Source organism: Moschus berezovskii, chromosome 1 (genome assembly GCF_049115385.1).
Source record: "Moschus berezovskii isolate FMDL1 chromosome 1, NW_MosBer_1.0, whole genome shotgun sequence".
In the NCBI taxonomy this organism is placed as follows: domain Eukaryota; kingdom Metazoa; phylum Chordata; class Mammalia; order Artiodactyla; family Moschidae; genus Moschus; species Moschus berezovskii.
In genome coordinates, this window is record NC_142460.1 from 5,015,773 (window position 1) to 5,043,588 (window position 27,816).

The window sequence follows — 27,816 nt, forward strand, 5'->3', positions numbered from 1 at the left end:
AGGAATGGCAACCTGCTCCAGTATCCCATGGGCAGAGAAGTCTGGCGGGCTACAGTCAATGGGGTCGCAAAAGAGTCGGACACAATTGAGCAACTAAACAATAAGAAGCAGGCTGCACTGTGCATGTGGGCCCTCTAGGAATCTCTTTGCTGAAGGGGGAACTGGACTTGGACAGCTCGTTTGGGGTCATTTTTGTCACATTACTCATTCTTCCTGCCTGCCTCTGCTGGAGGGAGAGGTTTATGTTGGGTACTTCCTTTGCTTCAGCTTCCCAGATGCCAGGCCCCTAAGCAGACCCTGGTGACAGACATGGAACCCATTGTCAGCCTGTATGGCAGGGTGGGTGGTACATCTGACAGCATCCTCACCCCAGGGAGAATGCTGATTCCATCCCGTTGGTACCAAAATGATGAATGTCAAGACTATGAGGCTCTGCTTTCTTGAAGAAAACTGAACTAGAATTTTATTGATAAGCTCTCCTAATAAAAAATTTCTGCACTGAAAATTTCAATACCATAAAGCTCAAGCAGCAGTTGATGTAGTTCTTAAAAACAAGAATTTGGCGTCTGTGGATGGCAGTGTCTGGATGGTTGTGTTTCAGTTCTGGCTTATGAACTAACTGTGTGACCTTGGGCAAGGGACTGGATTTCTCTTTGTGTAAGGATCTATCCTTACCTGATCTTGCAAAAATTATGTCAATTAAGGTACGTGTGGCTCTTTGTACAGTGCTGAGCAAACAGCACTATTTGAGTGTTTCATATTATTATTATTGAAAAGTGAAAGTGAAAGTGTTAGTCGCAGTCATGTCTGACTCTGTGACACCATGGACTGTATAGTCTGCCAGGCTCCTCTGTCCATGGAATCCTCCAGAAAGAACACTGGGTAGCCATTCCCTTCTCCAGGGGATGGAACCCGGGTCTCCTGCATTGCAGGCAGATTCTTTACCATCTGAGCCACTGAGGAAGCCCATTATTATTATTATCAGGCATTTTTATTATTAAGAGAAAATAACATTTTAAAAGAAAACTGTACGTTACTCAATTACCAGAGAAATTCATAAACATTTCTGCTCATCCCATACTCCTCTGGATAAACTTGATTTCAAACATTTTTAGGTCCAAGATCGCTGTAAGTTTATAGGCATCTTTCATGCATTTCTTTTTCATCTGAAATATACTCGCCATAAACAAAGATTCTGTTTCTTCTCTCTATATACCTTCTTTCTATATATATATATATTTTACAGCTTTGCTATTTGCATTCGACATCATGCTAAGTCACTTCAGTCGTGTCCGACTCTGTGCGACCCCATAGACGGAAGCCCACCAGGCTCCCCCGTCCCTGGGATTCTCCAGGCAAGAACACTGGAGTGGGTTGCCATTTCCTTCTCCAAAGTGTGAAGGTGAAAAGTGAAAGTGAAGTCGCTCAGTTGTGTCCGACCCTTAGCGACCCCACAGACTGCAGCCCACCAGACTCCTCCATCCATGGGATTTTCTAGGCAAAAGGAACTAGTGATTTTTTAAAAAAAATATTTTCAGATCTGTGGGCTATAAGGTCTCTGTTAGAACTACTGGACTCTGCTGTGGTAGGTGGAAGGAGCCATGGACAAATGTAGATAAGTGTGGCCCTGTTTCAATCAGTTCAGTTCAATCGCTCAGTCATGTCCAACTCTTTGCGATGCCATGAACCTCAGCACACCAGGCCTCCCTGTCCATCACCAACTCCCAGAGTCCACCCAAACCCATGTCCATTGAGTCGGTGATGCCATCCAACCATCCCATCCTCCGTCATCCCCTTCTCCTCCGCCCTCAATCTTTCAAGTTATATTCATGTGATATAGTTTCAATAAAGTCCTTAACAAAAGCAACTGATTGATGGGGAATGAAGTCTATTTTAAATTGACCAACTTCAACTATAACTCTCCATAAAAATGTCGTTAGTTGGCAAGAAGGCTAATGCCCCATAAAGTAGCGTATTCCAAAGTTTTTAAGTCACAGCTCCACCCCTGTTACTCTGAATCTCAAGAGTTCAAACACAGCAGGTACCGTGAAGGGCTCCATTAACTCGAGGGCAGAGGTTGTCCTAGAAATGGTGAATGTTTGTTTCATGAACCTTTTAAATTTTTAGTTACTCAATGTTCTAGATGTAACGGACACCTGGCCAGCCAGGTGATGGCTCATGCCCTCACAGTGGCTGTCCAATCCTGAGTCCACCCCACTGGGACACCCCCACCCCCACCCTGCTCCTCAACCCCTCCTTAGCAAAGGATCTTCCTCTACGGCACTAAGTCACGCATTCAAATTGTTCAGTGAAATATCTGCAGAGAATATGCTTTGGTATCTCAACATTATCATATTACAGACACATGGGCTAAATTACAGACACATGGGCTGAGTGCTGGAATTTCCCATTAGGTTCCCTGAAATATTAAAAAAAAAATACATAAAAGCAATCTCAAATATCTTTCCTTGAAAACTCCTTTCACTCAATCTTTCATGCTTAAAGAGAAGACCAGTTTTTAATATGTTGACAAGCTTCTAAATGTTCTACTTACAAACTGAAAACAGGTCCCACCTTGCGGCTTACAAGTACTACTCCAGCAGAATATACCTTCTGCTGGTGTTCTTTCTCCATAATAATTTTAATTTTTCAACAGTTAATCATTTCTCTATTCACCTGAGATGTACAAATAACCCTGCAAGATGTGGGAAAAACAAGTTTTTGACTTAATAAGGGGCAGGTCAGTTATGGAAAAGGGCAAGTGATCACCTGAAATGGAAAAAAAAAACATTTTCATTTCTTCTTCTTTGGAAGATACTTTTTGCTACTTCACCACTGAAAACCAGGAAATTGGTTGGGAAACATCAAGTGATTCCATCAGCCTGGCCAGCAGACTAGCAGTGGCATGTTCCTTAATTCTTTGTCCTTTTCTTAATTACCTTACTGGCAGGCTGAATGAGATAAGCTTTCCTTCCGGTTTTTGCAGAAATGCTTTAAGTTGAAGGCTTCATGCCTGCACTCAGGCACTGGCAATTGCCCTTTCTAGACTATCTTAGAGCTGGGACAAATGTGAGAAGTCATACAAGCCAACAACTCGCTTCAAAAATGAGAGTACTGGGGCCAGGTCAGAGAGTCTAGAATAGGTCATGTGCAGATGGTATGGTGCGGGATGGGGACGTAAATGCATGGATGGACAGAGGGATGGATGGACAGAGTTGATTAGTATGAAGCATCAGGAGCTCCTCATTGTAATTCTGGCTTTATCACCAACTCTTTCTTTCCAACCTAAGCAGATCATTTCATTTCTCTGGGGCTGTTTTCCCTTATCAATGAGGCAATTAGCCCTGAAGTCTCTCAGGTCCCTTTGAGCTCTCATAGTCATTAATTTCACAAAACAAAAGAACTTTTCAAAATGATTCAACTTGGCTATGCTGGAACCATGTTGCCAGAATCACTCGGAATTCATAGCGCCATAATAATGATGGAAGGGACTTGGGAGATCTTACTAACCCATAGATTTGACACTGCCTGGGCATTCTAATTTAGATGCAAGGACCTCTCTTAAAACTGCACTGAAAGTGAAAATCACTCAGTCGTGTCTGACTCTTGGCGACCCCATGGACTGTAGCCCACCAGGCTCCTCTGTCCACAGAATTCTCCAGGCCAGAATACTGGAGTGGTAGCCATTCCCTTTTCCAGGGATCTTCCCAAGCCAGGGATCGAACCCAGGTCTCCTGCATTGCAGGCAGATTCTTTACCATCTGAGCCACCAGGGACTGGAGTGGGTAGCCTATCCCTTCTCCAGGGGATCTTCCTGACCCAGGAATCAAACTGGGGTCTCTTGCATTGCAGGTAGATTCTTTACCAGTTGAGCTACCAGGGAAGCCCTAAAACTGCATTGGAAAGAATAATTCACAATACTCAAAACATGATAACAATCAGAAAATGTGTTTTACACATACACACACACACACAGAGGAACATTATTCAGGCATATAAAACATACCCTGCTATTTACCATTTGCAATATGGATGGACCTTGAGAGTGTTATGCTAAGTGAAATAAGTCACACAGAGAAAGACAGATACTATATGATCTCACTTATATGTGGAATCTTATTAAAAAAAAAAAAACCACACAAACTCACAGAAACAGAGAGTAGACTGGTGGTGGCCAGGGGTCGGGGAAAGGGATCAAAGGTACAAACTTTCAGTTAGAAGATTACAAAATTCTGGGGACCTCATGTATAGCATGAACTATAGTTAACAGCACCACCATATATATTTGAAAACTGCTAAGAGGGTAGACCTTAAAAGTTCTCAACAGACAAACAAACCGTCACTATATGATGTGAAGGATGTGTTAACTAATCCCACTACGGTGATCATTTCTCAAGGTAGATGTATATCAAATAATCATGTTGCAAACCTTGAACTAACACAATAAGTCAATGATATCTCAATAAAGTTGCGGGGGTGGGGGGATTCTGTTAACTTCTTTAAAAAAAAAAAAAGTGGCTGTGAACACAGTTTCATCAAAAAGTAGTTCCCACCATGAATCAAGACATCCAAATGATAATAAGAAAAATGCATTCTAAAAGCCTGCCTAGCTTCCAGGAGTGAAAAGGCAACATTACCAAAGTCACCCTGGGAGACTGTGCTTTTGACGTTTTTCTAGAAGTTCCTTGTGACATGGACACTCTCTACTTAAGCCTGTAACACCTCTTTCTATCATACTTCTATATATTCATTTAATTTAATTTGCTTTTTAAGTTACTTTTTCCCCAGACCCCAAATTCCATTTGGCAGGAAAGACTCCGTAAAAATGCGTGCCTCTTTAGAGCCAATCCCTTCTGCCTACTCCAAAACCCTTCTCAATAATGACTGTTTTCTTAAGTCATAAAGCAGCAGGACGTAGAGTCCACTGTATATACAGGCGGCCCATTACAATCACATATTTTTCCCCTCTGACTGCCAGTTCTTAAAAATTCAAGCGCCCATCATTTACTTTTTGAAGTTCAATGACTGTTAGTTCTTTGAATGTTACAGGAAAATACTGGCTATACAGCAAAAACTGTCCTTGTTTATGCACCAATGAAGAGGGGCAGTGGAAGGCATATGGAGGAGTCATCTGATTTAAGTTTCTTCCTCCTGGTAGGTTTGCCTTTGAACTCTCCCAGAGATGGCTGTTTTTTCTTTTACTTGAATGTTTTTTTTAACTGAGGTATAGGGTTTCCCAGATAGCTCAGTTAGTAAAGAATCTGCCTGCAATGCAGGAGACCCCGGTTTGATTCCTGGGTCGGGAAGATCCCCTGGAGAAGGGATAGGCTACCCACTCCAGTATTCTTGGGCTTCCTGTGTGGCTCAGCTGGTAAAGAATCTGCCTACAATGCAGGAGACCTGGGCTCAATCCCTGGGTTGGGAAGGTCCCCTGGAGAAGGGAAAGGCTACCCACTTCAGTATTCTGGCCTGGAGAATTCCACGGACTATATAGACCATGGGGTAACAAAGAATCAGATGCAACTTTCATTTTTCATAGCTGATGTACAATATTATATATGAGTAAGTTTCAGGTGTACAACACAGTGATGCACAAGCTTTAAAGGTTATATTCCATTTATAGTTACTATAAAATATACTCCCTGTTGTACTATATATCCTTGCGTGCATGTGTGTGTTGGTCGCTCAGTTGCTTCCAACTCCTTGTGACGCCATGGACTGGAGTCCACCAGGCTCCTCTATCCCTGGAATTTTCCAGGCAAGAATACTGGAGTGAGTTGCCATTCCCTCCTCCAACTACATGTCCTTGCATCTTATTTATTTTATGCATCATCATTTGTGTCTCTTAACCTCCTACGTCTATGTTGCTGCTGCTGCATCACTTCAGTCGTGTCCGACTCTGTGTGACCCCATAGACGGAAGCCCACCAGGCTCTCCCATCCCTGGGATTCTCCAGGCTAAGAACACTGGAGTCGGTTGCCATTTCCTTCTCCAATGTGTTAAAGTGAAAAGTGAAAGTGAAGTCGCTCAGTCGTGTCCGACCCTTAGCGACCCCACAGACTGCAGCCTACCAGGCTCCTCCATCCATGGGATTTTCCAGGCAAGAGTACTGGAGTGGCTTGCCATTGCCTTCTCCCCTCCCCAGTTCCCTGCTTCCATTTTTATTTTTTTTAATTTTGTAGGCTTATTTATTTTTTTAAAGTCTTCATTGAATTTGTTACAAGACTGTTTCTGTTTTATGTTTCAGTGTTTTGGTCACAAGGCATGTGGGATCTCATCTCCATGCGCAAGGACGGAACTCACACCCGCTGCGCTGGAAGGAGAAGTCTTAACCACTGGACCACCAGGGAAGTCCACCCGCTTCTATTTTTCAAAAAAGGGATTCTGCAGCCTCCTGAGTGAGCCCTTCTGGAAGTTTAAGTATCTCAAGGTCAACCGCCTTAAACCTCACAAGGGCCTGCCCCCCCAACCCGCGCCTGCTGTAATCTGAGCCTGCTTCCTCTTTGGTCCTCTGCAGAACGCCAGGGCGCTTGCGCGGTGTGTCTGGTTTGTTTAACGCAGGGTCACTAGGAGTCTTCAATTTGCCGTTCCTACTTTGGAAAGCTCCCAAGTTGGGTTTGGTTGGAACTGTGTGGTTCTGAGCCTGTGGTTTTCTTTTCACACAGAAATGGGAATCGGGGGTGGTTACCAAGTCCTGGAGTTTCCCGAGTCTGGGTGTGGCCAGAACATCTCTAGGTACTTAAAGAGAACAATCTGCAGGGCGGGGGAAATAAGGTCAGAAAGAAAACAGGCAAAGGGCACCAAAGAGATGGTGAACTGACAGCTTGTCCTCAGGGGTGGTCCCTGGTGGGCATGGTGTTCTCTGTGGGGCTCCGCCCACTTTGGGGGTAATAGGAAGGTTGACTGGGTGATCAAGGTAACATGAGGCTGGGGCCAGGACTCCAGGGAAGACTGCCACGAGTTGTAGGGCTCACAGGATGACCTATAGACAGCCATGCTGCAGGGGCCACTACAACCACCACAGGGCAGGTCCTCTTGGACTGGGGGGCAGAGGGTGGAGGGGCACCCAGAGACACAGGCAGGGAGGCACAACTGGGGATCACTGGCATTTCCTGATTTCATTCTCCATGCCAGGCACACAGCACTGTCTCCTTCAAGTTACAGAGACGCTCTCATTAACTTCTCCATTTTACAGATGAAGAAACTGAGGTTCAGAGAGGCTCCATAACTTCCTGAAAGCTTAAGAACCTCAGCCCTGCACTCCACTATGTGGCCCAGAACTCAAAATCCTTAACCACTTCGCTTTAAGACCTGACACGCCTGCATCTCAACTTCCTGGCCTAGCAGGAAGCCTTGTTTTTCACCCCTTACCCGCACCCTGAGAATAGAGGATAGTAATTTTCCACCGGGGGCCTGACATGGTTAGAAGGCATGCAGATGCCGGGCTGGGGCTCCAGTCAGCTCCACAGATCTGCAAGTATAACCCAGCCTCCATCCAAGGGAAGGGTGTGGTTCTGGAAAAGAGTGCTACTCTTGTGTTTACTCAAAGATAGTCATTAAGTCACCGTGAAGACATTTTTCTGCAGACTAAACAACCCCACTCCTTTAAAAAAAAACTTTTCTTGCAGGAGCTATTTTTCTGGTACCATCTTTCTATATTTGCTGGTTTTCCCCCAGGCATTCCTCCCGCCTCCCATTCTCTATTTTAAACATAAGATTTCGATCTGTGGCACAGAAAGAAAAGGGTCATTTGGGTAGATTTCATCTCCAGCCTCCAAATGAATAAAAGGCCAGCATGGATGGTAATCAGCCCCTTGTGGTCCACTCTGACCCTCTGGCCTTTTTTGGGCCACCTCTGTGCCTGGCCAGTCTTCCATGAACTTTACCACGTATTTGGTCCTTAGGCCCATGCTGTCCCCAAATGATTCTAACATGTACTTGAGTTAGTCTGATTTCCTTCTGCCCTCTAAAAGGATGCTTCGAAAAAAGAGCCTGGAGCCCAGAGACAGCCTTTGACAAGTGAGAACGTCAAAAGTAAAATTCTCTCTCTCTAAGGGGCCTGACATTCCCCTCTGGGAGAGGGTTCAGCCACATCTGCGTGAGTGATGCTGATTGAACGCAAGGTTTCGAAGACATGGTCCCTGGTGCCTGAGTGTACCAACTGGGGCAGGGGCGGGGGGCTGCCAGCCCCGAAGGGGGCCCACTTACTTCGAGGTTCTCGGGGTCCATCCACTGTGATTTTGATGGCTCTGTGGTAGGTGGCAACTTGCGGTGGGTTTGTGAAGACGGTGATGGTCAGAGTGAAGCTTTTCCCTGTTGGAACACAAAAGAGAGCAAAGAAGGATGAGGCGATGGCCTGATTATAGTTGCTAGGTAATTCAAAGTTAATGTATGCTTTCCAGCCCTTGTACTGGAAAGGGGGCAGGGCTTGAGCACGTTATCGGTTTTTCCAATACTCCTTTTAGTCTGGCTCTGCTGACATTCTGGAAAGTACAACTATGCTGTCTAGATGTGGCACGTCTGGTAGTCACATGGCTTTCATTTGGTCATTAATAACACAGGATCAAGAGAGATTCAGATGTGTTTGCTTTTAGGTCTAGAGCCCAGGAACATAGGGGCATACTGGCAGCTAGAAACCCCCATGTCCTCCCTTTCAGTAAGCTCAGGGCAAAAGGAGTAAAAGAACCCATTTTTGACTTTCCCCTCTAATGTTCTTTGTACCTCCAAGGATTAGGAGAGAGAGAATTTCTGAGGATAGGCTTAATTGGAATGATTCTCTCTGTATTTTGAAAATACTAATTGTTGGTGATTGAAAATATTATTTTGACTATGCCATAGGCACTCACGGGGTTGGCCAGACAGAAGGATATGTAAGTGACAGACTGAGATTCAGTGACAATTTGGAGCATAAATAAGCACACGGATTTCCATCTAAGTGTCTTATACGTACTCACAAAATGTGAATATGTACTCATTGCATACCTGTCATGCAGAGTTTTTAAAAATTGTTTAAAACATAATCTATAATAAAAATATTAATACATAAATACATTAGTTATTTAAAAGCATTTCTTCTTGGCAAAGTGCTTCAGAGAATGTCCTATGGGTTTGAATTCCGGCTAACAGACCTTAAACAAGTCACTAGTCTTCCCTGTGCCTGTGTCCTTACCTTGAAGATGAGTACACATAACTTCTCCTGCCTTATAGAGTTGTGCCTGTGCACGTGCTAAGTCACTTCAGTCATGTCTGACTCTGTAGGACCCTATGGACTGTGGCCTGCCAGGCTCGTCTGTTCATGGGATTTTCTAGGCAAGAATACTGGAGTGGGTTACCGTACCCTCCTCCAAGGGATCTTCCAGACCCAGGGATCGAATCTGTGTCTCTCATAGCTCCTGTATTGGCAGGCGCATTCTATTTGGAAAGCCCATAGCGTTATGGAGGAGGTTAAATGAGTTAATGTGAGTAAAATCATTAAAACAGCACCTGGCATATGGTATTCAGAGGTGCGTGTGTGTGTGTGTGTGTAGAGAGAGACAGGGAGAGGCAGACAGAAGGTTTAGGCTCCTGTACTGATGCTAGGAAAGGTTGGGGGCGGGAGGAGAAGGGGACGACGGAGAATGAGATGGCTGGATGGCATCACCGACTCTGTGGACATGGGTTTGAGTGTACTCCGGGAGTTGGTGATGGACAGGGAGGCCTGGCATGCTGTGATTCATGGGGTCGCGGAGAGTCGGACACGACTGAGCGACTGAACTGAACTGAACTGAACACATCTTTAACCTCTGCAGATCTCAGTTTCCTGGTTTGCCAAGTGAAGGCGTTCATGGGATACATACATACAATGTCACTGTTCACTTTGGTTTTGTCTTTGAGATAAATCCCATTGTCCATCTCCATAGGTAGGCGTGTGCCTGCACCCAGGGTGTTTCCCCTGCTGCCTGAAAAGCCAGCATTTCAGATTCCATTAAAACACTGTCTATCCTTCCCAGGGCTGCTGTAACAGATTATCACAAACTAGGTGGCTTAAGGGCTTCCCTGGTAGCTCAGCTGGTAAAGAACCTGCTTGCAATACAGGAGACCCTGGTTTGGTTCCTAGGTTGGGATGATCCCTTGGAGGACAGCATAACAACCCACTCCAGTATTCTTGCCTGGAGAATCCCCTTGAACAGAGGTGCCTGGCAGGCTACAGTCCATGGGGTCGCAAAGAGTCAGACACGACTGAGAGACTAAAGCACAGCACAGGTGGCTTAAGGGCTTCCCAGGGGGCACTAGTGGTAAAGAACCCGCCTGCCAAAGCAGGAGATGCGAGAGATGTGGGTCTGATCCCTGGGTCAGAAAGATCCCCTGGAGGAGGAAATGGCAACTCCAGTAATGCCACTGCAGTATTCTTGCCTGGAGAATCCCATGGACAGAGGAACCTGGCGGGCTGCCATTCACAGAGTTGCAAAGACTTGGATACGACTGAAGCAACTTGGCATGCATGCAGGCAGGTGGCTTAGAACAACTGGAACTTACAGTCTCCTAGTTCTGGAGGCCAGAAGTCTAAAACTGAGGCGTTGAGTGGGCCATCCCCTACCAGGAAAGACTTATTCCTGGTCTTGCCCCAGCTTCTGGTGTTACTAGCAATCCTTGGCTCTCCTTGGCTTGTGGCAGCATCACTCCAAACTCTGCCTCCTTCCTCACATGGCCTCCCTCCCTCTGTGTGCGCTGTCTTCAAATCTCCCTCTCCTTATAAGGACACCTGTCATTGGATTTAGGGCATACCCTACTCCAGTAGGACCGTCCCTTAACTTGCCTATATATAACTTGACTATATCCCCTATTTCTAAGTAAGGTCACATTCTGAGGTTACTCATGGACATGACTTTTTAGGGAATGCTACTCAACTCAGTGGGTTTCCCTGGTGACTCAGTGGTAAAGAATCCACCTGTCAATGCAGGAGATGTGAGTTCAATCCCTGGGTCGGGAAGATCCCCTGGAGAAGGAAATGGCAACCCACTCCAGTATTCTTGCCTGGGCAATCCATGGACAGAGGAACCCCCATGGGATACAGTCCATGAGGTGGCAAAAGAGTCAGACATGACTGAGTGACTGAGCGACAACAACATTCAACTCAGTACAAACACTAAGTGTCATAAGAGTTCCAGTCGTAGCACAAGTGACCACTGCTCTCTAGGTTTTACCTGTGGGTTTGACCCCTGGAAACAGTCTTACTCCTGTGGTGGCCCTCCTATTACCATCCTATTTTTTGTTTTCTAAAAATTTTTATTCAAGTGTAGCTGCTTTACAATGTTGTGCATTTCAGGTACATAGCCAAGTGATTCATATACATATGTATATATATATATAGTTTTCTGCAGATATATATATATATATAGTCTTCTTCAGATATATATATATATATAGTCTTCTGCAGATATATATATATATATATAGTCTTCTTCAGATATATATATAGAGAAAGTCTTCTGCAGATATATATATATAGAGACAGTCTTCTGCAGATTCTTTTCTGTTATAGGTTATTACAGGATATTGAATGTAGTTTCCTGTGCTATCCAGTAGGTCTCTGTTGTTTATTTATTTTATACATAGCAGTATGTATCTGTTAATCACAGACTCCTTATTTCTCCCTCTCTGCCCCTTTCCCCTTTGTTAACCATAAGTTTGGGCTTCCCTGATAGCTCAGTTGGTAAAGAATTCGCCTGTAATGCAGGAGACCCTGGTTCAATTCCTGGGTTGGGAAGGTCCGCTGGAGAAGGGATAACTACCCACTCCAGTATTCTTGGGCTTCCTTTGTGGCTCAGCTGGTAAAGAATCTGCCTGCAGTGCAGGAGACCTGGGTTTGATCCCTGGGTTGGGAAGATCCCCTAGAGAAGGAAAAGGCTACCAACTCCAGTATTCTGACCTGGAGAACTCCATGGACTGTATAGTTCATGGGGTCACAAAGAGTCGGACACGGCTGAGCAACCAAGTTACCAACCATCTTATCCTTGATTTCCTAAATGACAACAAAGATCACTGTCTTCCTAATGTTGGCATTTTCAGGACTGTGTAGAACTTACAAGTTTTCAAGCACTTTCCTCTATACTATTTATCTGGTCCTTCCAGCACTCTCATGAAATAAACAAGACAGATTTCATTGCCTTTGGTTAACAGACAACAAAGCTAAGACTCAGAGAGGGTGAGTGCTTTGTCCAAAGTCACACAGCCTGGATACACAGAAAACCCACATCTCCCAGCTTTGTGTTTCATATTATTGTCATGAGGTCCCCAAGCTCTACCTTCAAACTCAGTGGCAAGAGAACCAGGAATCCAGACTTGTGGTACCTTCGCCATGCTCTGCCACTGCCCTCAAAAGAGAACACAGTCCTGGGGAAGATAATGGCTCCAAACCGTATTCAACAGCTAATTGACATCCTGGGTTATAGTTCAAAACTACTTTCTTCCTGAGCTGAATTTAGGCTCCTGGCGCTTAATGCCAGTCCCCTGGTTAACCACAGAGACTGTCCTACTGAATCGGGAAGGAAATTCAACCAAAGTGAATATTTGCGAAATCGCTGCTTGTAATTATAATTAAAATTCTACTATTTTATGCCCATCATTTTATGTGCAGTCAAGAACTGTCTGTCCGGCAAAAGCTACTAGGTGGGGCGTTTTGGCCCCAGTAACCATGGCTTATGAAGGCGGAGGTATTCCGACTCACAACAGAGCCGTTGTGTACAGCTTTGAACACCACGACATCTGCTCATGACCTCATAGACAGCGGCGGTAAGTGATGACATTTGGCTCACAGGTGTGTGTGACATTTTTCCACTCTAGGAAAGCTCTGCCTTCCACTTCTCGTATTCTTCTATGCAGACCTGGCACCGAACTTGGCACCTGGGGACGGGCCTGCCAGTGGGCAGTCAGACCCTTGGAGCCCCGCCCTCTGCCCTGCCCACACCCCCACCACATCCTGGCCACGCCCCCACCACACCCTGGCCACGCCCCCACCACACCCTGGCCACGCCCCATCACACCTAGCCACGCCCCAGCTCATTTCGGCTGAGACACAGCCATTCTCGGCCAGCACCTACCACGATGGTAGATGCACCCACGGCCTAATGTGTTATTAGCCAAATTCCCTCATCAAAATGACCTATGGGCCTGGTATTTTAAGTGCGTAGGTGTGGAGAGTGAAAGCCTCTCAAGTGTTTTTCTCAGCAAGCTGTGGGCAGACTAGTAGGAAGGCAGAGGAGAGCAAAGAAAAGACAGCTCAGCTCCATAACCACCGCCCCGAAATCGGCTTTTCGGGATCAAACACGGGGCTAGGAGACGGGGCTGCCATAGAGAGAAAGGACGCTCCCTTGTGTAGCCTGCGCGGGTTCTTTCATGGAGAGGCTGGGCAGCTCCTTGTAGGCCATGGTGGGACCCGAGGTGCCCCTGGCTGTGTTGCTGAAAGACTGCATGGTCCTGGACTCCCGAGGGGACAAGGTGCAGGGTCATGGGGGTGGCCCTTTGTGGGTTCGCAGCTGAGGGAAACAAGGGAAGGGGAGCACTCAGACCTGCCTTCTCCTGCGCACAAACCTCACCCAGACAGCACCCTGAGTTGTGGCCGTTGGTTGGGTCCAGGAGGAATTCTTTAGAAGCACACACACTAGGACTGAACTAAGAAGGTGGAAGAAACCACGAAGGAGAGAAGGGCTGTCTTGACTTAGGAAGCCTGCAAGCAGCACAAGACGAGAACTTGATTACACAACCCCGCGGTAGTGCCAAGGCATGGGGTGCTAGTAGTTAACAACGAGGCTGCTTGGGTTCGAATGCCAGCTCTGCCCCTTGCTAGCTGTGTGACCCTGGGCAAGTGACTTAACCTCTCTGAGGAGCTTCATCATCTGTAAAACAGGGGTGATCATGGTCCTTCCATCTCACAGCGTTGTTATGCAAATTACATGAAATAAGGCATTAGCAAATATCAGTCTAATTATCATTAAAGACGTGACAAACACGATTCCACAAAGAGCACAGCTGGAGGCAGTCCCATGAGCCGGGGCTGGTGGCCATTCGGCATCGAGGTCTGATGGTGGGCAGTGAGGGAAGCCTTAGTGCTTGGTGGGTGGTGCCAATGGAGCTCCTTCAGGTTCATCCTCTCTTCTCTAGAAAATTCCAGCAGACCCAGGTGGAGTGCAAAGGACCACAGGGAGGCAAGGATGGGGCCTAAAGACCCATCAGAAAAACTGCACATTCAACTGGAACTTCAAGGTCACTCCTGCCTTGCCAGCTGGCCACCTTCATAAGGCACAATTGCAACTGGCAGAGCCACTTGACAATCAGCCAGCCAACCGCTCCCCCCACCCCCCCCACCCCAGAGCACGTGTTGTTCCCCTCGATGCCCGTGTGTTCATCCAAATGCCAGCACAAAATAACCAAGTGCTTTATTTAGTTGGGAAGAAGGTCACAGGGCGCGTCTTCCTGGACGTCGGCTGCCATGGACACGCTTTCCAAGGCGAGGCAGGGATGAGGCTCCAAGTCTCTGCTTTCTACGGCTCCACGTTTACCAGCCACGGGGCTGGTGGACTCGGGCAGCTGGCTGTGGTCTCATAAAGCCACGGCTGGACACTGCAGTTCCGCCAGGGCCCCGGGGCACCACGCCACTTCCTCACCACATCTGGAAGTGGCGAAACCTCAGGATTGCTGCAAATGGGCGCCCTGCTCCCCCAGCAAGGGCAAGGGTGGGGAGAGGAGCAGAAGATGAAAAGGTGACTCAAGATTATCTGGGGCCCGAGAGTCCTTAGAAGTTCATCAGGTCGCGGCAATGAGCTCCGACGGCCACGGGCGTGTCTCCCTCCTTCTCTCGTGATCATTTGGTTCCCGGGCAGCCAAGCTGCCTGCGTTGACTCCTCCGCCACTGGGCTCACTGTTTCGGTCACTCTCCTTAGTGAAGGTCTGGACCCCGTGAGTCATCTTCTCCTTTTTGGGACCAGTTTCGGTTGGGATGTGAAACTCGCCCTCTGTCACGCAAAGGCAGGCTGTGTGCACCGAACACGGGCTGCTGAAAGGGGTCACATAGCTAAGGAAACGCAATCACGGCATTTTCCATTCATCTGCACATCTTTGCCGGGAGACTGGGTGAGTTCACATACTTCAAGCACCCAAGACAGCGAGAAAGGAAAAGTAAAAAAAAAAAGACACCGAAAAACAAAAACGCAACTTTGGAAGACGAAGAAAGTCAGGGAAGGCTCAAGTTGTGCTCTTTGCAAATTCTGGAAATGTCAGAAGATTTTGAGATGTGGCACGAACGTTTCTCCCCTTACTATGTAGTTTGTGCCGGGTCTAATTTTGATCACCCAGTAATTAAATATTAAAATGAACAAATCGGCAGAAATTCTGGGAGAAATCTGAATCAGAGATGTTTTTCACAAAGTATCTTAATTTATGTTTTTCACTTTTCCACTGGAACAAGCTAATGGCCAAAATGCATGCTTTTGCTCCTCAACCATTTCCTTGCCCAAACACATACCACTATTTTTGACACTGGGGCTGTATAATTATTTATTTGGGGATTTCTGAATAGAGGGCAGATTCTTCAAGTGGTGCAGAACTTTCTGGTTTCTCTGAATTGAACTGAGGTGACGATGTCTGTGCGTGTCCACTTGGATGCAGAGTGTCCATGTTTAAGATGTCCTTTTCCCATAGCACCTGCAGCCACTCGGGAAGAATGCAGGGGGGCATCCCCAGCTATTGGCACAAGGACAACCCCCCAAAGTTGCCTGCAAGTCAAGTGTTTAAAATACAAAACTAAGTTTTCCAGAAAAAAATCAGCATGCATTGGATATGATGGAACATTTGAAAAACAGCAGTTTGCTTGGAGAAAAGCCAAAACATGCGAAGTGTTTTCTCTGGAGCTGCTCTAGAAAAACGAGTTGTTTGAGGACAGGGACGGTCTTTTATTAATCTTTGCATCTTCTGTTCTGAGGCAATAGAAAAATGTTTGATAAATGGATCAGTGAATTATTCTGTAAAGTTGCAGCTTGACAGCTGGTTCTTTATGATGTCTGACTTCACTTGGAAGGTTTGACTCTCCTTTTCAGTGGCCTGGATGTGAGCTCCGCTTTAGTAAGGGGATGGTTGGACAAGTCCTTCTCTTCATGAGAAGCATTAACCAAACCCCAAAGAACCATGATGCTCTCACATGATTTTTGCATTTCTTCCAGAGGAGGCTGGCAGGCTACAGATCATGGGATGGCCAAGAGTCGGACCAGACTGAGCGACTAAGCACAGCATGCCCGCTAGATATCACAGTCCCTTTCTGATCTTCCCTTTTCCTTTTGGTGTCCCAGTGCCTGCTTGTCTCGGATGAGCAACCAAGGTTAATCTCTGCAGCCAAACACCTCCAGGGCCTTGAATTCACAGCTTCTTTAGGTCAAGGCCATGCCTTCTGCCCTGTATTTCCACCCTGGGGAGCCCTCTGGTTGGCGTACTCCAATTCCCTATTCTCCACCCATCAGGCCAAAGGCCACACAGGACAGGTGACCACGGTAACCTCCTGTGGCTGGCCTAGTCTTGGCCCTGACCTGATGGCGCCCACAGCCCAGTGCCTGAAACACCGAGCCTGAGGCCACCTGGCGCCGTGACAGACAAGCCCAGGGGTGGGCATTCTGCAGGGAAACCGGCATCAGGGTCCTCAGGGCCTGCTTGCCAGACTGTTGGCACCCACGGCTCTGCTGCAGGAGGTTAGGAGGGTGGGTGGGGGGCGGAGGCTGAGCAGGAAGAAGAGGGAAGCTCCAGGCAAGACTGCAGGGCCTGGTAGGCGGGTCCCAAAGGGAGCTGATTTCTAGAAACGGTGGCATTTACCTCCGTATCTGCGGCGTCAGCACCTGCAAATTCAACCCCCAAACAACCTTGGATCCCATCTCTGAGCTCCCAGTTACACTCCCAAAGCCCTGTCTGCTCTTCAGCCTGCAGCCCCAGCCTCTTCACACCATTTGTATATGGTGATGTCAATTCCCTGATTAAAACCTCCATTTTGCCGGCATCAAACCAGATTCCCAGCGTCGGAGGTCAAGGCCCTCTCTGCTGGCTGGATGCTCCTCTCCCACCCTGTTTTCTCTGCTTGGACATCCTTCCTGATGCCTTCCCCCAGAGAGCCGCATCGTCACGTGGAGGTGTCCCCACTGAGATGACAAGTGGTCCAGAAAGACCCCTGAGCTTGTAGTGGGTGAGACACCTGGTGGTGCGTTTTGCCTCGGTCACTGCAGTCCTCTCACCCTGGCCCTGGCCCCTCAGAACAGCAACATCTGTTAACTGGGGGCCCCTCACTGACCCCTGCAGGCTGTGGCTTCTCTCTGGCTGACCTTTGTGTCCCCGGGGCTAGCCCAGTGCCTGGCACATGGCAGATGCACACTGTTCGTCTGATGAATGAATGAATGAAATACCCTCATGAAATGACCTCTGTGGGTGGAGGACAGTTCTCATAAAGTCGCCATGGGCGCTATACTTCTTTGATCAAAGCCTGTGAGCAACTCACCAGTGAAAACAGAGAACACCAGGTCAATCACAGGGTACGACTCTACCTGAGATGACTATATTATTATTATTCCTGTGTTTATGTACAGATAAATACAGCAAATGCCTGGGATGATTATATTATTATTATTGCTGTGTTATTTATGAATATTACGAAATTCCTGCTGTGTCTGACAGGCATTCTCATTTACAACCTTCCTTGGAAGATAAAGGAACGTAAATTCCTTGCCAATGAGGAGTGGAAAGTGGAAATGGTATCGTTCTTGCCTTGCTGATTCAGGGGGACATGGGCTAACACCTGCCTGGTCTCTGCCCTCCTCCCTTAAAGAGTCTCCTGTAGAAAGAAGGATGTTACGGAGGTGAGTCGTACCTCTTTCTTCCTAAGTCTTGTTACACACACATCATCTCCTTTGAATCACTCTAAAAACCTTTTGCAGTACGTATGAAGGGCACTGGTATACCTATTGTACAGATGAGGAGAGTGAGGCCAGCACACCTAAGTGAGTCCAGCAAGCAGGCCACCTGCTCGTACTTTGTCACACTACCTTCCAAAGAGCCACAGAACTGGCATGAACAGATGCATGCGTAGTTATCAGGAAATGGAGGACTATCAGTTGGGACTTGATGGCCATGGGGGCCTCTTGAGTCCATGGATTTTGGCAGAATGCAAGACACCTCTTCAAGCCAACAGTCAGGTGAATCGATTCTCTGCTAAGATGTGGCCAAAAAAGAAAAACACACACGGATGTTGGGTTGTGTTTTCTCAACACGCTGAGATACAACCTTAAGATGGCCTGCAGGGGAACAGCAAGGAGGTCCTGAAGTGCGTGGTCCAGGGTGCCACAGTGGAGCAACTATAAACCCCCCTCCATTTGGGTGGAGTCAGCAATTACGGAGCAGGAAGAATGCAATGCCGCTGGGTGTCAGCCTGGGGAGCCAGCGACAGGACAAAGGGACTATTCTGCCTCACTGTGAAAATGGCAGTGTTTATTGTTAAAATACGATTGGGAACTAAAGGGGCATGTATGAATCATAAATATTTGCATGCCGTTAATGTCTGGACAAAAGAGTTGCAAGGGCTAAGTTGGGAGGCCTTCTTTTCCCATGAAAAACAGTGCTTTGGATTACAGTACATATTTAATTTCGTCCCTTCCATTGCTGATCTGAAATTGCCGTGCCTGCCACGCATAACTCTTTTGTGACCTGAGAGCTAGCCCTACGGGGGACAACGGATCAGGATAAAGGCCTGATGTCTCAGAAAAGTCCCTCATTTAAACAAATAAAAAAAGCAGGTCCCGGTTGTATTGTTTGTTAGGAGCTCACAGAGTTGCCATCAGAAACTCTGCAGAATTAGGGTCAGAGCAACTGACCTTGCCATGACAAGTAATAACCCCTAAAGACTGTCTTATTTCAGGCAATCTTCACTGCACTTTGTCCCCTTTGGACAAAGTTTGAATCGGGCTCAGATAGGTCAAGGAACTTGCCCATGGACACACAGATCTGAGTCAGTGCTCCTTGCCTCCACCTCTCCCCCAGGGAGGGACATTTGGCAAATTCTGCAGACATTTCTTGTTGTGAGCACCCAGGATGGGGAGGGAGAATGCCGCAGGCTACTGGGTAGAGGCCAGAGATGCCACTAACCATCCCAAAATGCAGAGCACGGCCCCCACCATAAAGAATAATCAACCCTAAACGTTGCTGGTGCCCAGCTTGAGATGCTGTCCTCCCAGTGGCAAATCTAGGACTGTCCATGCAGTAACCACTAGGCTCTACTGCCTGGGGAGGTCACTCATTTGGATATTTAATGAGTCCCCACTCTGTATCAGGCACCGGTCCACCGATATCACACAGGGCTTCTCTAGTTCAGGGTGGAATCTCTTGTGTTTTGAAAATTCTTGGAAGGTAGTCTCCTGGGGACTCTTGGGCCCACGTTCATCCTTTCCCGGGTGCTGGGGTCTCAGCATCACCGTGCCCCCGTGCGTGCCTGCCTGCCATAGTTGGTCCTTCACACCTGCAGCCGCCCAGGATCTCCCACGTGGAGAGTTAACTCTTACCAGTCTCAGAGGATGTAACACACAACCGACCTCCATGCCGGATGTGGGAACTGATGACTTTCCTGAGGGAAATGCAGAGGAAGCGGACGGGGCAGGAAAGTTCAGAGTGAGGGTCCCCAGGCAGACTAAATGCAACCAACCAACCAGAGTCCACAGTCACAGCAAAGCATATTCAAGAAATTCCACCTGTCTGGATGAACCTAGAGCCTGCGACATGAAGTGAAGTCAAGTCAGAAAAACAGTGTACGTGAACACATACAGATGCAATTGAAGAAAATGGTCCTTGATGATCCTATTCGCAGGGCAGGAATACAGACGCAGACATACAGAATGGCCTCGTGGACACAGTGGGGGAGGGAGAGGGTGGGATGAACTGAGATCGTAGCACTGAAACATATGCACTACCATGCATGAAACAGACAGACAGCAGGATGCGGCTTTGTAACACAGGGAGCTCACAGGGCTCTGGGAAAACCTAGAGGGGTAGGGTAAGTGGGTGGGAGGGGGGTGCAAGACGGAGGGGACATGTGTATACTTACGGCCGACTCTCAAGATTGTACAACAGAAACCAACACAGCATTGCAAGGCAATTACCCTCCAGTTAAAAAGAAATTAAAAAAAGAAAGAAAATTACACCCGTAGGAGACACCACCATGATTCAATGAGAATGCCAGAGGACTCTTTTTTTTTTTTTCCCCAGACCTTTTTTTAAGCCATCTTTCCCTGAATCTTCTTGTAGCAAACAAGTGATGGCAGAACCAACATGGAGCTGGTGGGAGAAAGCTCCAGAAGAACCCAGCTCTCTGTCTGTCTGTGGTCCCTGCGAAGCTAGCCTGTCGGCCGCTAACCAGGGCTTCCCAGGGACGGATGGTAAGTCAGTCTCCATCTGTCTCTGCAACTCCCCAAGGTGTGCAAAGCGACTCCTTTTCGGTCTCTGTAAGGTACCGGTCAGCGATGCACACCAGGACCTTGCTTTTAGCGCCTTGTAGTTCAGATGGAGGCAATGGCAAGCCACTCCAGTACTCTTGCCCAGAAAATCCCATGGATGGAGGAGCCTGGTGGGCTGCAGTCCGTGGGGTCGCTGAGGGTCGGACACGACTGAGCGACTTCACTTACACTTTTCACTTTCACACATAGGAGAAGGAAATGGCAACCCACTCCAGTGTTCTTGCCGGGAGAATCCCAGGGACGGGGGAGCCTGGTGGGCTCCTGTCTATGGGGTCACAGAGAGTCGGACACGACTGAAGTGACTTAGCAGCAGCAGCAGCAGTTCAGATGGACACTGTCCACTCACATCAGTTCGTGTTCCTGGAGAGCGGATCTCTGGCCCCTGACTGACACCTGATGGATAGGGGCAGGCACTGAGAAGCCAGCTGTGCATTTTCACTGCTTGGACGGTCCCCATGGACCTGCACCTGCGTGCATTCCTAAGGGAGAGGCTGCAAGGAGGGGGGCAGTCCTCCAGGGAGAGATTTTCCTGCCGAGGGCCCCCCTCCGCCTGCAGTCTCTTTTTCCCGCAGCCACACACCCCCCCAACCAGGACATGCGGAGATGATGCGGTTCTGTGTATACAGAACTCTAGTATATTTTGATATTTAGAAAAAGACTTTCATATTTAGTGATGTCCTCTACTTTTTAAAATTCTGTGTGAACTTTCTGATTTCAGTTTTTCATAAATTTTGTGAAGAGGCAGAAAGTGCTAGGAAAAAAAGGAGAGACATTCTATCACTGATCATGATCAGCATGAGAGGCCAGCCCAGGGTTTCTCAGTCTCGACGGCGTGACTAATGCTCTGCATAGCAGGGCTGTCCTATGCACTGCGGAATGGCCTCTGCTCTCCCACCCCGGGGTGGGACACAACCCAAAATGTTTGAATATATTGCCAAATGTGGGGACCCACTGTAGGAGACCACCACGAAAATTGATAAGCAGATACACAGGTAAGATCTACCAGCTCTAACCAGCCCTGAGGTTTCAAACGAGATGGGGAAAGCAGAAAAATGTCTGGACCGATCCCGGGTCGTAGGTACTGGAAACACACCATTTAAAGAGGTGAAAGCTGTGTTGGGATACGAGTTTAAACTGTTTCTCATTCATTATAGACAGACAGACAGACAGTGACTATACTCCATACAATGATTTCAAATGGAATCAAGGAAAAACATCTCTAAAAACCCCAAATCAATGCCTGGAGCAACCTGGAGCACTTCCACCTCTGAACAGGCCCACCCCACCTAGCCTCCTCTGCTGAGATCTGATAAGCACACAGATCACCAACTGTGCTCAAACGCTCATATTCATGTGCTCTGCCTTTGTTTGAGCCAAGGAAGTCTCCTTTGTTTGCATAAGGTGACTCAGTTAAGGCCACACACCACCCGCAGGAGGGTGCTGGCCAGACCTCCCATTCACCAGACCCAGGAGAGTCCTTGGATGGGAGGCTGGGGGTGGGGCTGGGGGTGGAGGAGGCACAGCTCTGCAGACCAGGCTGCACCTACATTCTTTTGAACTGTGGTATTGGAGAAGACTCTTGAGAGTCCCTTGGGCTGCAGGAGATCCAACCAGTCCATCCTAAAGGAAATCAGTCCTGAATATTCACTGGAAGTACTGATGCTGAAGCTGAAGCTCCAATACTTTGGCCACCTGATGCAAAGAACTGACTCCTTGGGAAAAGACCCTGATGCTGGGAAAGATTGAAGGCGGGAGGAGAAGGGGATGACAGAGGATGAGATGGTTGGATGGCATCACCGACGTGATGGACATGAGTTTGAGCAAGCTCTGGGAGATGGTGATGGGTAGGGAAGCCCGGCATGCTGCAGTCCAAGGGGTCGCCAAAAGTCAGACACGACTGCGCGACTGAACTGAACTGACATCATTAATGATGCTCTGAAACCTCAAGGTAAAAGTAGGGATTCACTGAAGTTGAGAAATAGACAGGAAATGTACTTCCATCTTCAAGAAAAACAGTCTAAGTGGCTCCTACATGAAAGCTTACTCACCAAGGAAACCAGAGGAAGCACATTCTGAGTCCACTGATAGTATGGCCACAGGGTCTCCTGAAGGAGGTTGTTGGGATCACCTTACGATTTATGGGTCTTCAACAACCTGAAACCCTTGGTGATGGAGGAAGTTCGGTGACAAAATAGAGTTTTTAAATGAGATACACTGCCCGATATAGCCTAAGAGAGACTGGAACGTGCTAGACTCTCAAATCAGTGCCAACAACAGGAATGCCATAGAAAGCTCTGTTCTCAACATGGACTAAATAATACATCTCTGTTGAATACCGTACTTGCATCAGGACCAATGACAGAGGGTAAGTGTCCACTAATGCATGTTCATAAACATAAAAATCTTAAAGAGCAGCAATTCATCCTCCACACCCTAAGACCGAATGGATAAAACGAGAAACCTTTGAAAGTATTCATTCACAGGCAGCTCATTAAAGCTACACTGCTCACTTATTAATTTCTGTTAACTGCTTTTGGGGGGCCTCAGATGAGATGTTATTAGTATGGATTTAGTCCTCAAAGATAATTTGGTCCAGGAAGTCTTTTCAGTGGAAGTACATACACACAGACACACGTACACATACACACGAGTGTACACACACATACACACACATGTACACACACCCGTACACACACACAGCCCTTGTGACTGAAAGTCCAACAGATCCTTCAAAACTACATAACCCTTCCATACTAACAGTACATGGATAGTCATAAACAACCCCTTTTCTGATCTGACAATGTTTTATAATCACCAACAGAAAGAAAACAGTCATCAGGCAGTATACCATCTCTCTTTTCAGCAAGTCATTTTTCTTTAAAAATAATAAAGAAAAGGAAACAGCATGACCAGTCCTCACCACCCTCTCTCGCCCCTCACCAACCAGCACAAAAGAAGATACAAAACTGATTTATTAGAACCAGTGCAGCACTGAAGCCGTTGGCTGGATCACTGTTTGTGTCTATAATGCTTGCTGCTGAAACAGGAAGCTCTAAAAATCACTCAACCATTATTTCTCTCAGAAGCACTTTCTGACTGATAGTCTTCTGTCCCCGCCAAAAAGAGGTGCTTCCACCTAAAGCGAGTGGGCCAGCAAGGAAGTGATTTGCAGGGGTGGGATGGGAGGTGGGGGTGGGGGAGTGGTAGACAGAGTCCAGCTTCTGCCCATCAACTCTTACAAATAACCTCAACTTAAAAAAGCTGTCTAACACCATCAACAATACATAGCACTCCATAAAATCAGCAAGCAAACCATGAAGAGATCTACTGAGAAGCTACGTGTTCCAGGTACAAGCATTTTTTAAGAAAGCTCTTCTCCTTGGTCTTTGCCACGACACCAAGTGGGACAGGAACTGCTGGGTGGTGGTCGGAGGAGGGGGCCGGTGGACAGCAACTTGCTTTGAGGAAATGCTATTCTTTTATGCGCAAATGTGAAACAGAACGAGAACAGTGATCTCTAGAAATGAACTCTGCATCAGATCATGGATACCAGCTTTCAACCCGCCATCAAAAGGCGTTATCTGCTTGGGCTGCCTGAGGCTGCACATATCAGAGGCTGAGTCTTTTCCTATCCATGTTTGCCCACCTGGAAGTCTGAAAACAGATTTTAGTGTATATATTATCATTTTAAAAGGTAGATCTATAGCAATCCAAAAAAACCCAGGGGGCGGGGGTGGTAATGGGAGAGGTGACTTTAATACAACCCATGTCTTTTCCTTGTATTCTCTCCAGGAGGTCTGACTGCCAACTCATTATCTTGAATGTTATCCACGAAACAACGATGGGATTGTCAGATGAATTTTCCTCCCCCTATTATATGAGTCTGTGATAAAACAGAGAATGACTGGGATCCGATGATAATACTGTGAGTCATCCAGATCATTTCTTAGTAATAACCACTCCATAAAGACACGTCTTGCTTTGTTTAGAACACCGGTGCTCTCTCTCCTTTCCTGCATGTGCCTTTCCTTCAAGCGGTCTTTCACTCATCTGAAAGGCAGCCTCCCCATCCTGTTCTGCGAATACAGTCAAATACCTCAAGAATGAATATCCTTCAGTAACGAACATTACACAAATGTACAATCACCCTGATTGTGGCAGGGTAAATATTATGTCTGGGAAGTCGTCCACAGCAAGAAAGTGAGGAAGGAATTTCATTTTATAAAAGGGTTGAGAAGGGTACTATTTGGAAAGTGGGCAAGATTAAAGTTGCTATGGAGGTCAACATAAACAGACATTTCCACCAAGAAATTAAACCCGCTCCTAATGGACGGTGGGGGACCATGTGGCCTTGCTGGGCTGGTTGGGAATGCGAATTGCAGGTCTGTAGCACTCCAGTGTTCTTGCCTGGAGAATCCCAGGGACGGGAGCCTGGTGGGCTGCCGTCTATGGGGTGGCATAGAGTCGGACACGACTGAAGCGACTTAGCAGCAGCAGCAGCCAGGTGGCCAGGCAGTCACTAGAGAGGAGGCTGCCCCTTCAATGACAAAATAAGCCCTTCTCCTTTGTAAGGGCCCATCTGTGTGTATACCTGCTGGCGTCTTAAAGGTCTGGACCAGCAGTTTGAATGGGATCTCCTTTACTAATTATGCAAACCAGGCCCTGGATACAATAAGAGCAGGTGTAACCAAAACAGCACAGGGCGCAAGACTGTCTAACTCATGTGTTCATTCAGTTCCCCATTGTCTAGTTATCTGTAATGTGCAGCACCATGCGAGGCTGGCCCTCCACGGTCAAGGCAAAGTTCCAGATTCACAGATTCTCGCCTTGGGGAGAGCGGGTCCATGGGATCCCCAGAAGTTCTATAAAAGGAGCTTCAGCAGCCCTGAAATTGCAATTGTACAAGAAACTGGGTGTGTGAGTGCATACATTCATTCCCCCCCCCCTCCCCAGGGAGAAGGCTTTCAAGGATTTTCAAAATGATTCCTGATGTTCCGAAAATTAAAAATCTCAGTCTTAGAAAAATCAGAAGGAAATCTGCAGTGGATTCTCTTCCCCCATTTACAATATGATAGATAATACGGTCTGGTAGATTTCCTCTTTGGTTCTAAAATGAATTAACTAAGGCCGTATTCCCTGATTGATCGATTCCTTTCCAACTGATTAAGTACTCCAACAGGGGAGGAAGCACTCACGGATTTCACCGCTAAAATTTCTCCAACGTCTCTCGACTGCAGCCATGATACAATTTCTTATAACTGAAAATGTCCACAGCACCTGCTGCAACGGCAGATGGAAGCTATGTGAGTTGCCACTAATGAACGTCACAAAACAAGAGTTCCCCTTGATCCTGAACTTGGATTTTTCTGGAGGTAAGGGACAGTCCCCAGGACGTGTGTTTAGGTGTGAACGGTTCTGAACAACAACCCCCTCTCCTGGGATCTACTATCTCACCTTCCATTGTAAAGGAATGGTGGATCTATACAGTGATACTGAATCAAAGGGAGAAAATTCCCAGGGTGAGATAGGCCTGAAGGAGAGATTTAAGTTGTCAGGGACAGAAAAGAAAGGAAGGAGGAAGGCCTAGACTGCTGCAGCCTTCACCAGTATTTTTTAGGGGCCAGGGTTGTCAGCGAGGCCTTCAAAGCCGGATGGGCAGGTTTTCCCAGTTGCAGGCTGAACCCGAGGTTAGGAACCGCGATCCTGGACACGAGCCAGCGCCCAGGCAGATCGGTTTTGTGGAACAGAGAAAAGCCCTTCCATGTTCCACCTCTGACAATTTCTAGGAGGTTTTACAATCCCTAGGGACTGAAGGCTGAGAAAAGGAAAGGGAGTTTCTTTTTCTACCCTTTATTTAGAAGGGAGTACCAGGCCGCTTTGAGAAAACTCATCAGACCACTGGCTTTGGACAGAATGGGAAACTGGCTTTGAAACGTTCGGATGAGCCAGCAGCCAGGACCTTCCCGGCCCTGGTGTAGTGTGTTGATGCCAGCGTTGTATTTTCAGACACATTTTCAAAACCAGAAAATGAAATAGGGGATAGTCTTAAGATCACTTAATAAAACATTATGAAACTTTTAAAAGGACGAGATTCCGCAAGGGAGATTAAGGCTAATTGTTAAAATGAGGGAAAGTCATCTGCTCCCTTCGTAATGAGAAGCAAATTGCAAAAAACGAAAAAGAAAAAACCTGGCAGGCGCTGATGTTGACACTCAAGACTTGAAAGAGTAAAATAAAGTTGTATTTTACGACTATGGAGAGAAATTACCAGTCAGAGTCAAACTGGGCCTTTTGACAGCTCATTTTGTCTTGCAGTACTTAACCAAAAAAAAAAAAATCACTCAAGACTGACAATATACACGGTAACTAATTGGGTACAACATTTATTTGGGGGTTCCTCTGTTTTGGATTGTTTATTAGCATACATGGGAAGCAGAGCCTGGTCAAAACAGATACTGTTCATATTTGCAGCATTTCAATTAAGTGTCTCATTCCACACCATCAGAAGACAGCCCAGCCTGGGTTGCAGCTACTCTGCAGACTCAAAGGCATCCTGGCACTAATCAGGCAGCCGAACGCAAACAATCCACACCTTGGGGAAACAGTTCACTGTTCCCCAAGTCAACACAAGCTCCTCTTAGTCACCCACTCAAAACAGACATGGCCAGTGAGGGATGAGAAATGCCAGCGCAGAAAGCAGGCTGCTTTCAGCATGTCCTTCTTTATCATCACCAACCTCCTGGCCCTTGCTGGAAGGCCACCTACTGTGCTTCTTAGGGGAAAATAGCATGGACCACTAAAGAGTTCCCAGAACTTGCATAACCAAAACCCGACCCATAGACCTACATAGATGCACACGATGTAATGCTACTTCCTCTGGAAACACAACCCAGTGACCCTCAGCTGTGGCTTCTTAGGAATAGAAATCCACAGGAATTGAACTGAGATGGTCACTGGACCGGACAGTCGGGCATTTGTTTTTTATTGTCTTCTCACCCACTCTGCCAGCTACTCATCTGAAACCTCCGAGATGTTTTCCAAACATGCATCTCTGAAGCACAATGGGAATTCCATTTCCTGAAAGGCGAGGACTTTTAATATAGCAAGTGAACCCATAGACGAACTTGTGCCTTTATACTTTATAACATCATTCATGCTTTCAATAAGTGGATAGAATTTTCTTGGCCTTAGCCTACTATTAACATAGTGCTATAAACAAACATTTTCAACCATGTTATAAGTTAAAAAAATTTCTCTCCACCTATGATTCTGTTTTGAAAATTCCCCAGACAGCTAGGATAACACAAAC

The 27,816-nt window shown here is 47.0% G+C and overlaps 1 protein-coding gene across 3 annotated transcripts in view; it reads right to left on the minus strand.

The window, feature by feature from the left end:
* RUNX1 (RUNX family transcription factor 1) overlaps positions 1-27,816 on the minus strand; it is a 282,173-nt gene that overhangs the window by 64,670 nt on the left and 189,687 nt on the right. For all 3 annotated transcript variants that reach the window (XM_055416010.2, XM_055416002.2, XM_055415993.2), the window contains one exon: positions 8,209-8,313. In XM_055416010.2, coding sequence (XP_055271985.2) covers positions 8,209-8,313 — 105 coding nt within the window. The remainder of the gene's footprint in view (positions 1-8,208; positions 8,314-27,816) is intronic.